At 43.8% G+C, this 10,326-nt stretch overlaps 1 protein-coding gene across 1 annotated transcript in view; it reads right to left on the bottom strand.

The window, feature by feature from the left end:
* The window catches only part of LOC134060464 (FHF complex subunit HOOK-interacting protein 1A), a 10,688-nt gene extending 7,230 nt beyond the window's left edge, over window positions 1–3,458 (bottom strand). The window contains exons 1-4 of the mRNA XM_062517193.1: window positions 3,354–3,458; window positions 2,742–3,108; window positions 2,495–2,645; window positions 1,910–2,021 (exon numbers count right to left, since the gene is read on the bottom strand). Of these exons, the coding sequence (XP_062373177.1) occupies window positions 1,910–2,021; window positions 2,495–2,645; window positions 2,742–3,108; window positions 3,354–3,458 (735 nt within the window). The remainder of the gene's footprint in view (window positions 1–1,909; window positions 2,022–2,494; window positions 2,646–2,741; window positions 3,109–3,353) is intronic.
* Window positions 3,459–10,326: the final 6,868 nt, after the last annotated feature.

The following is a 10,326-nucleotide window of genomic DNA, read 5'->3' as shown; positions in this document are numbered from 1 at the left end:
ACACACACACACACACACACACACACACACACACACACACACACACACACACACACACGCACACACACAAACACAGAGCAACTTCAAACTACCAAGCAACCCATCAAACTACACAAAAAAGTGGTGCGTCATTGGTGCGTCATAGTGCAATCACTCCTCCATAGCCAGTATCATCTGTAGAAACCGCTGGCATTATGGTATTAATAATAAATACCATTTGTCACAGAGGATTGTGGGATAGGAATAAGGAACGAGGCTGAGTCATGGCTTACACCTCTCTGACTTCCTGTTCCTCGACAGAGAGAAAGAGAGAGAGATTTAAACTTCCTCAGATCCTCACACTTGATCTGCTGATTTTCTTCCCCTCTCATCTTTGATAGTCATAAAAAGGGAGTCCGTCCCCAAGCGAAAGGTGCTACATCTCAGGACACTGCTCAGTAAACCCTTGCCAAAATAACACAATCTGCACAGACAAGCTGATCACGTAGAGGGAGTTTGTGAGCCCACCATTCTGTGGCATGGGTTATCAAAAACCACACCAAGGTCATGATCACAAGTGGAGCCAGTGGATTAGAACTGTAATTGTGTTGGATTGCTTTATTGCTGCTGTTCCCAGTTGACATGTGGACTTTTCCCCCAAAGAAGGATCAGAGTCTCATTGTTTTGTTTATTAATCCAAGGTTATTGCATACTCGCATCTTTCCTATGATCACATACTGTATGGGCAATGCCATTCAACTCCAAGAGGCTGAAGGAGACTACAGTATGTAAACATATTGATCACAGAATGTACAGCATGACACAGAACACTGTGCTGCACACTGACATAGCATCCATACCATAATATGTACACCTAGACACCTACCTGTCTGTCTATACATTGGCTGAAAGGGGAAATAAGAACCCCCACCTCATCCCACACAGCAGCAACACATTCCTCAGTCACCGGCTAATGACCTAAGTTTACTTGTCCAAAGTTGAATGCTTTGGCTTAGCCCCATGCATGTTACACCAATGTGAGTTCACCAAGACACCGTCGCAAAGATCAGCCAGTTAAATGGCTCAGCTATTTAGAGTGTCGCACAACACACAGACCAATTCCCACGGACGTGTGCCGCTATCTACTGAGGTAAACAGTCCTTAATATCACCCTGACATCACACAGCACAACCCCACTGCCCAAGCATGCCATGAGAACAGGACTCAAAGCACACGTGCAGAGTACAATGGGTTAGCTGAACGTCAGCCAAGAGCCTCAACCCTTGGCCAAACTTGGCTCAAGCTGAAGTATTGTCGAAGAAAGAGGGTATTACATTGAAATATGTATGTAACAATTAAAAACATGACATCGTCACAAGATTCCAGCATGTTCCGAGTGATCAGAATTAGCTTCACATTACACTGCATGTAACGCCTACTGTCTCTAAAACACACTGACTATGCACCCTGTTACAAAAGCAGGTCCACACAATTTATTCACCCACACCTGTCTTTCTCACTAGGCATTCAAGTTATCAAGTACATGTATGTCGTGATGTTCTCGACTATAAATACACAGTGCAGCATTGTCATACGATGTTGACACCCATCAGCTAGCTAGCAAGCTAGTCAGCTTTTACTGGCAGTAACTGTTCTGCAGTTAGTGTTAGCTAGCTAGTGTAGGTTCAAAACTCTGAAAAGGCCTCTTTAACATTCAAATGGTAGCCTACTTTAAGTAGCCCTAAGCAAAGACACTATGTGGTGTGTGAAAACTCAATCACCGCAAATAGCTTCCAAGAGGATTAGTTTTTGTTACCTCAGTTTGTTTGTGTGTGTGTGTGTGTGTGTGTGTGGTGAGAGAGAGTGATTAGGTCTTTTATTGAATGTATATATTCTTTCCTCTCTTTTAATGCACAGTATATAAACTCACCGGACAGAAGTAGGTTTGATCTGCAATATGATTGGCCACTCTGCAGTTGTGGGCGGAGAGAGACATAATAAGCAGCAGAGCATTTCTGGCTTTATCTCCCACAGGGCCTTCCCTGTAAAACACACACACACACACACACACACACACACACACACACACACACACACACACACACACACACACACACACACACAGAGAGAGAGAGAGAGAGAGAGAGAGAGAGAGAGTACTAGTTAGTACATGCTGATGCACAGAAATACTCTTGTAATACACACACATGCATACAGGTTGATAACCACACATATAAACACAGCTCTTCCACACACACACATAACAGCATACATGCACATTTCACACTCCATTCCAACATCTATGTGTATGAACAGATGTATGAATAGTTCAATGTATATTTCATATACACACACAAGCATAAGCACAGGGACACGCACCCACACACACACACACACACACACACACATATACACACAGATCTGTGTGTGTGGAGAATGACCCTACAGAGATAGAGCGAGAGAGAAAGAGATAGAGTGCAAGAGAGAGATAGAGAGAGATACAGTACAAACTGACCTGTGTGTGTAGGGGATGAGGAGAGAGAAGAGCAGGAAGTTGGCGGCTCCCTGGTCCTCGCTTGTGTGGAAGAAGAGCTCCAGCACGGAGGGGTCCTGAGCCACAGCAAAGCACAACTGGTGCAGCAGCCCCACCAGCTCAGCCTCTACCGTGCTGGGCCCCACCGCGGAGCTGGGCCCCCTGGCAGAGGAGGAGGAGGAGGAGGAGGAAGAGCCGGCTGAGGGCCTCACGGAGGAGTTGGGCCCCACGGCGGAGCTGGAGGCCGAGCAAGACGACAGCAGCATCATGAGCGGCCGCAGGATGGGCTTGTGATGCAGGAGCGGCTGCTGGGCCTGGCCAATCAGCATGGAGTACATGCGCAGCTGCTCCAGCTTCATGTCGTCGGTGAACTGCCGCCGCAGGCTCCAGAGGAAGAGGCGCTCCATCACGCTCTCCAGGATGACGAACTCCAGGATGGGGCCCATGGCCCCGCCGGCCCCCGCCGGCTCCTCCATCAGCAGCACCAGCATGTGCTCGGCGTAGTTCTGCACCGCGCTGGCCTCGTCCGCCGGGATCGGACCCGAGCTGCCCGCCCCACTGCGGCCCGGGTCATAGCGCTCCAGAACACGCAGAACCTGCCGGATAGAGAGAGGAGGTGAGGTGGACATTAGTGGACCTCTCCACCAATCAACTCTTTAGAGCACATATAATATATTCGACAGGGTTTTTGGAAGGCACAGAGATAGACAGAGAGAGAGAGAGAGAGAGAGAAAGGGGGGAAGATACAAAGAATCACCTGACATAAGAGAGAATGGTACAGAAAGACAGAATATCACCTAAGAGAGAGAGAGGAGGGGGGGGGGGGGCAAGAGAGAATCACCTGAGCCCAGTGGTTCTTGAAGACTATCATACAGGTCTCAGGGTCCACTCCCCTTAGTCTCTGTGCCCTGCCCCTGTTGCCACTGGCAACCACAGAGGCCATCATCTTGGTGGGAGAGGCTAGACCATCATGCACAGCAGGGGGTCAGGTCCTGCCAAGCCCATGAACAACAAATGACATGACCATGCTGTCAAACACAAGCGGTATCATACTTCATAACCTGGCTCACACTTGAAAATAGACATGCAAATAGACACATACACAGACAAAAGAAACCCTGACTGTGGTGCGTATTTCTAGATCAAGGAAGTCAGTCAAGCTGCAGTTCAACGCCACCACAGCAATCAGCTCAGTAATCCCAGCACCATCTGGGACAGCTCTAATCTCTCTCTCTCTCTCTCGCTCTGTGTGTGTGTGTGTGTGTGCGTGCGCACACGTGTGTGTGTGTCTGACTGACAGAGAGAGACAGAGTGACCAAGCGAGCAAGAGAGAGAAATGGAAGCAGGGGTTATTGTATTTATTTGTGCAGCTCTCTCTCTCTCTCTCTCTCTCTCTCTCTCTCTCTCTCTCTCTCTGTGTGTGTGTGTGTGTGTGTGTCGGCATGCACCTCATTTCATCCCAGTTAAATGCTACACAGGTGATGGCTTAAGCTTGAGGTACATAACACTGTTGTTACTTTTCATAGCGGTTGTACAAAAGAACAACACACACACACACACACACACACACACACACACACACACACACACACACACACACACACACACACATACACATATACTCCCGTCACTCACTCCTCGCAATGTCAGCAATAAGATAAACAAATAAACTAATAAATGAATACAGGCTGATCTGAACCAACACAGAAGAGTAGAAGAAAAGACTAAACAAAATTCACCTCCAGAGGGAGCGCAGTTCCCAGTTGTTCTGCAGTGTTCTGTCCGAGCGCCGAAGCGCGGGCGCTCGAGAATAAAGTTAGAAAATGATTTCGGCCCGTGCAGTGTAGACTACAGCGCGAGAGAAAGGGAGACTTGTTCTGATACCATCTACTTCCCAGCGACGCACGGTAATCCGCTATGCCACGCCTCTAAAGTACAGACGCGTGCATCAGAGCCGCAAATCGCGCATCTCTCTTTAATCTCCGGATGCCAGAACTTGCTTGACAGTCGGTGTTCCATGCAGATGATGATAATAACCAGGACGGATGGGCGGCAGCTGAGGAACAAAGCGTTAGCCAATACAAGTTTGAGCATTCAACAGGGCTTTTGCTTTTGAGTGGCACGTGCCTGCTTAAACTTTTCATCAGGCTTGTCAATTTCCAGATCACATTCCAGTATGAAAAAAAAAAAAAAACATTCCACTATGAGAAACATTGTTTTATAAAAAAAGAATGTAACACTGAACTCTTAGCCCTCTTTGTAGAAAGGTGATTTTTCTCATCCTGGATTTTGTCATATGGGAATGTGCCTTTTCATAGCCTACAAAAAGGGCATCTAGACCTAGGCTGCTGAATGTAGGCTCTTTCATGTGATGCGAAATTAGTCTCCATAAGATCATATGAAGAAGTAGGCCTAAACTGTGAAGGCACCGTGGTCATATCGTAGGCCTAGCCTATTGCAATTGGGTTTTGGAATTCCCCTTTGGATTGAATTTAGATTCCTGACTATCATGTTTTTACTGGATTCCACTCCGTATTTTCCTACTTACCACGTGTCTTTTCCTGTAGCCTATGCACATCCAGAGCCGTGGCAAGGTGGCACGCATGAGCATTAATCAGATCAACTTTAGACTATGGATGCATAGTTTATAGTTCTGCATGTATAACATCTCTTAGGAAACTTGATAGAATTCAATTTAAAGGTTTAAGAATTGCATTAGGAGCGTTTAAAACAACTCCTACTTGTGCTTTATTAGTTGAAGCTGAAGAAACCCCACTTAAGTTAAGATTTGATAAACTGTCCTTAACATATTGGGTGAGACTGAAAGGAAGTGTTAATAATCCTGCCTTAACAGTCCTTAATGAATGTTGGGAATACCATTCAAAGAGAACAGGTTTTGGGTGGCACATTAAAAATACAGCAGGAGAGTATGGAGTTATGGATTTCAAGTTTAGCCCTGCTCTAGTGTTGAGTTCAGTTCCTCCATGGATGCTGCCTGTTCCATCCATAGATGTAGAACTGTTAAGTGAAAAAGAAAAGCAACCTAATGAAGCAAGTCTTGCAGAATGCAGCCAAAGACATCTTCTGACTAAATATTATGGTTTTATTAAAATATGATGGGTCAAAAAATCCTCAAAATGGACACTGTGGAGTTGGGATTTATATTCCTGCATTTAATAAGAAATAGCCTATGGTTATATACTGAGTAATTTCCTATCCATATATTCTATTGAGTTAACTGGAATTATAACTGCACTGAGGTGGATAGAAGAGGTCAAGCCACTTCGCTCTGTCATACGTTCTGACTCTTTGGCAGTATTAACCAGTTTTGACATGGGTAAATCAGTTAGAGAGGACTTGGTAACTGAAGCTATATTTTATTGAACTTAAAAAACCTTGGAATAGGCTATTGGTTCAGTTTTGTTGGGTTCCAGCACATGTTGGGACTAAAGGGAACGAAAAGGCTGACAAAATAGCTAAAGATATGCTGGAAAAAGAGCAAATAGGTATCAATATTTCAATGGGGAAGGGAGAAGCTAAATCTATAATTAAATCAGAAATTATACTGAAATGGCAAAATGAATGGAGGGTAGAGTATAATGCAAGGCATTACCACTCAATTCAAGAAAATGTAGGAGGGAGGAAAATAATAACAGTAACAACAGAAGGGAGGAGGTGGTGTATAGTAGGCTAAGATTGGGTCATACAGGTCTTAATGGTACGCTTAGGTATAGGGAAGAGTAATGGTTTATGTTCTGAATGTAATATTATAGAAGATGTAGATCATGTTTTATTTATTTGCAATAAATACACAGAACACAGACAGCAATGGAAAGTAAGAGAGGCTAAAAATGGGATTGGGAACATTCTTAAGGAAGAAGGAATGCAGAGAGACATTATCAAATCCTTATTTATTTTTCTAAATGACACAGGCTTAATCAAAAGGATCTAGGATCCTTCTTTTATTTATTTATTTATTTATTTATTTTCTTCTTTAACATGACCATTTCCTATTAAACAGACCAAGATAGTTAGTATGTCAAGTCCCTTTGCACACTCCTGTACAGTTGGTGGCGGTATGCACCAAAGAGCTGTAAATCTGCCAATAAACTAAAGAAGAAGAAGAAGAAGGTGGCACCAGAGCCTCGACCAGAGCCCGTCTACGGCGCGAACTTCGAAGTTCTTTTCCATGAAACGGTTCGTTTTCTTTTCTTTCAGATCGCCACACGAGCAGTTCTTCTGTTCTGTTTAACACACGGTCGGCTACTAGGACAGTAGGCCTAAGTAGCGAACAACTGGGACACACACATACCGGTAGGCTATTATTTTCCCCTATCTGGAGCCCGGATGAGTGGTAGCCTATAAACTATTAGAGATATCGATGGCTTTGGACAGACCCACTTGCAGTGCTTGAAGTGGGCCGGAACGCAGCGGACCGCAGTTCCGGAACTTCTGTATTTTCGTCTTTTGAGTTCCGCCACTTTTTTCTGCGTTCCGGTAGGCTACTTACTGAAACTGATCCGACGCAGTGACAGTCACAGTGGCCCGAGAATAGACAATATCACAAGACTCATGAAAGACTACATTACCCACGAGCCACAACAGTGCCCTCAATCTACCGGGCCGCGAGAAGATCACCATCGGGCCGCTGACAAACCCTCTCTGCCCTCTTTAAGACGCACCATGCGGCCGCGGCCGCACCCATTCTTCTCGGTCATATTGCTGCGCTAGAAGATCGCACCGAAATAACAGGCATATCACATGAAACTGCAGAACCTGACCTTTCCAATGGCACTAGCCGCTAGTTTCTACGATGAACGGTTCGCGAGATAATTGGCGTTGAAAAGTAGGCTACAGTTACCTACAAAAATGAATGGCACATTTAGTTCTGCGTCATACCCATTCTTCTCTGTGAAATATCTGACGATTTCGTTACTGCCCTATGGCAAACTACATATCAAAATAAACAGGAGATCCTACTGATTCCAATGCTCTGTGTAATTAGCAGTAATCACGAGAAATCCTTTTTGGAAATAACATCAAATTTCTGCATTGTTTCATATCTCTCCATATCCCCACTTCAAAATAATTTATTTTTCATATCAGAAGATCCCTGATTGTCATATAGCCTTGGCAGATGCTTGAAATGCCATTTCAGGACCCACAATAGTAATAGAAAGAACACTTAAAGTCACACAACCACTTGTTCTGACTTTTGACCTAATCTCTGTTATTGGCCAGTTATTGTTAATTAAATCAATGTAACAAGTACCTACAGCCTATTTCACAGTTTTCTTCTTCTGGGCCTTCAGCCCAAAGGTTTCTGGTTCTAGGGCCCTTAGCCCAGTATATTGTTAGGCCTACAGGTGGCTATCACACTGGTCTGGTTCGTGTTGTTTTAATGGTTTTCATATTCCATTTGTTCAGAATGCAGCAGCTCGCCTTTTAACTGGTACACGTAAACGAGAGCACATCACTCCCATCTTAACCTCCCTTCACTGGCTCCCTGTTCACCATAGGATTCATTTTAAAATTTTGCTAACTACTTTCAAATGTTTGAATGGCAAAGCCCCCAACTATCTCTCTGAACTACTACATAAATACTCCCCTACCAGAAGTCTTAGATCTTCTGATCTATTTTTGCTGACTGTTCCCAAAACTAAATTCAAATGTAGAGGAGACCGTGCTTTTGCTGCTATTGCCCCCAAACTCTGGAACAATCTCCCCCACCACATTAGACTAGCACCCTCTCTAAACACTTTCAAATCCCATCTCAAAGCCCATCTCTACTCCTTAGCTTTTAACTCAGTTTAAGACCCCCCCCCCCCCCCCCTCACCACCTCACCCTAGATTTTAGATGCTTAACTTCTTTACCCTGTTTATCTATCTTTATTGCTTTGTTTTTATGGGTTTTTTTTTTTTTCTATACTTTATTTTACTATTAATATTTACTTACATATTATTCTCAATGTATCTACTCTACCACCATTTTGCATTGCTATTTTGGTTTCATTATTATTATTATTATTGTTTTACTTACTAATCTTTACTATGTTTCTTTGAAGTTATTTTATAATTATTTTACTTTATTTTTATGTTATTTTTATTTTTATTTTATTTTACAGCACTTTGGTCAACTGTGGTTGTTTTTTAAATGTGCTATATAAATAAATTGACATTGACATTGACATTGACATTTGTGAATTAGAAAAAAGTAAATTAGGCCTATAGGTTAGTGCTTGAAAAAATTATTAAATTAAAAAAGTTTTTCGACCAACACCTCCTAAAGACTTGATTTTTTTTCACCGTACAAATGTCAAATGTCGGAAAATTAGAGTTCCTGCACTTATTTTTTCCCACTTCAAGCACTGCTCACTTGCGCCATTATTTTATCAAAGTGAAAACGAGGCTGAAGGCTATAAGCTCAAGGCACCTACGGTAACTCTTTCACTTTACAGTGCTATTAATGTGTCAAGGTCAAGGTTTAAGGTAGGCCTACAAGGTTTAGGTTACTTTATTAGGTCTTCCAAGGAAGAAATTTGTTTTGGATAAAGGGTTTAAGCTGCAGCCACAGCTGGCTAAATAGGCCAGTCTATGTTTTCTTTGGGGTTCAATTCAATTCAATTCAAGTTTATTGTCATATACTTATAAAAATAATTTATAAGTAATGAGATTCATTGTGCTCAAGTGTCCAGAAATAAATTTGAAAAGAACAAAAAAATCAGCATCCTGATGGCTTGAGGGTAGAAACTGTCCTTGTATCTGCTGGTGCGGGTCCTTAGACTCTTGTATCGTCGGCCTGAAGGTAGGAGGGTGAAGAGATGGTGGCTGGGATGACTGGGGTCAGAAACTATACGCTTGGCCTTTCTTCTGCAGCGCTGACTGTAGAGGTCCTGGATGGATGGTAGCTCAGTCCTTGTAATACGCTGTGCTGATCTGACTACTCTTTGTAGCGTTTTTTGATCCTGGGCAGTGCTGTTACCATACCATGTAGTTATGCCACCAGTTAGAATGCTCTCTATTGTACAGTGGTACAAGTTGGTCCATGCCAAATTTCCGCAGACGTCGCAGAAAGAAGAGCCGCTGTCTTGCTGTCTTTGTGATCCCACCTATATGGTGTGTCCAGCTCAGATCCTCACTGATGTTAATGCCCAGGAATCTGAAGCTTTTGACTCTCTCCACTGCTGCACTCCCGATGTGAATGGGTGCGTGTTCTTCTCCCTGCAGCCGCCTGTAATCCACTATCAGCTCCTTGGTCTTTGTTACATTGAGCAGCAGACTGTTATCCTGACACCAAGATGTCATTGCTGCCACCTCTGCTCTGGAGGTACACTCATCACCATTCTTGATGCAGCCAATTATGGTGGTGTCATCGGCAAACTTAATGATGGTGTTGGAGCTGTCAGTGGCTGTACAGTGAGTACAACAGAGGGCTTAACACAACCCTGTGGAGCACCAGTGCTGAGTGTTAGACTGGAGGAGGTGATGTTACCTAGCCGTACTGCCTGTGGCCTGCCTGTTAGGAAATTTAGTATCCAGCTGCACATGGAGGGACTGATGTTCAGGTCTTGCAGTTTCATGATGAGCCTAGATGGTATTATGGTGTTGAAGGCGGAGCTGAAGTCGATAAAGAGCATCCGTACATACGTGTTGTTCTGATCCAAGTGAGACAGAGCAGTATTCAAGGCCAAAGCTACAGCATCATCTGTAGACCTGTTAGACCTATAGGCAAACTGAAGTGGATCTAATGCAGTAGATAGACAGGATGTGATGTGGTCTTTGACTAACCTCTCAAAGCACTTCATCACAACAGA

The sequence above is a fragment of the Sardina pilchardus genome, chromosome 16 (assembly GCF_963854185.1).
Source record: "Sardina pilchardus chromosome 16, fSarPil1.1, whole genome shotgun sequence".
NCBI classification, from domain to species: domain Eukaryota; kingdom Metazoa; phylum Chordata; class Actinopteri; order Clupeiformes; family Clupeidae; genus Sardina; species Sardina pilchardus.
Note: the sequence above shows the minus strand (reverse complement) of the source record. Positions and strands in the feature narration are given on the sequence as shown.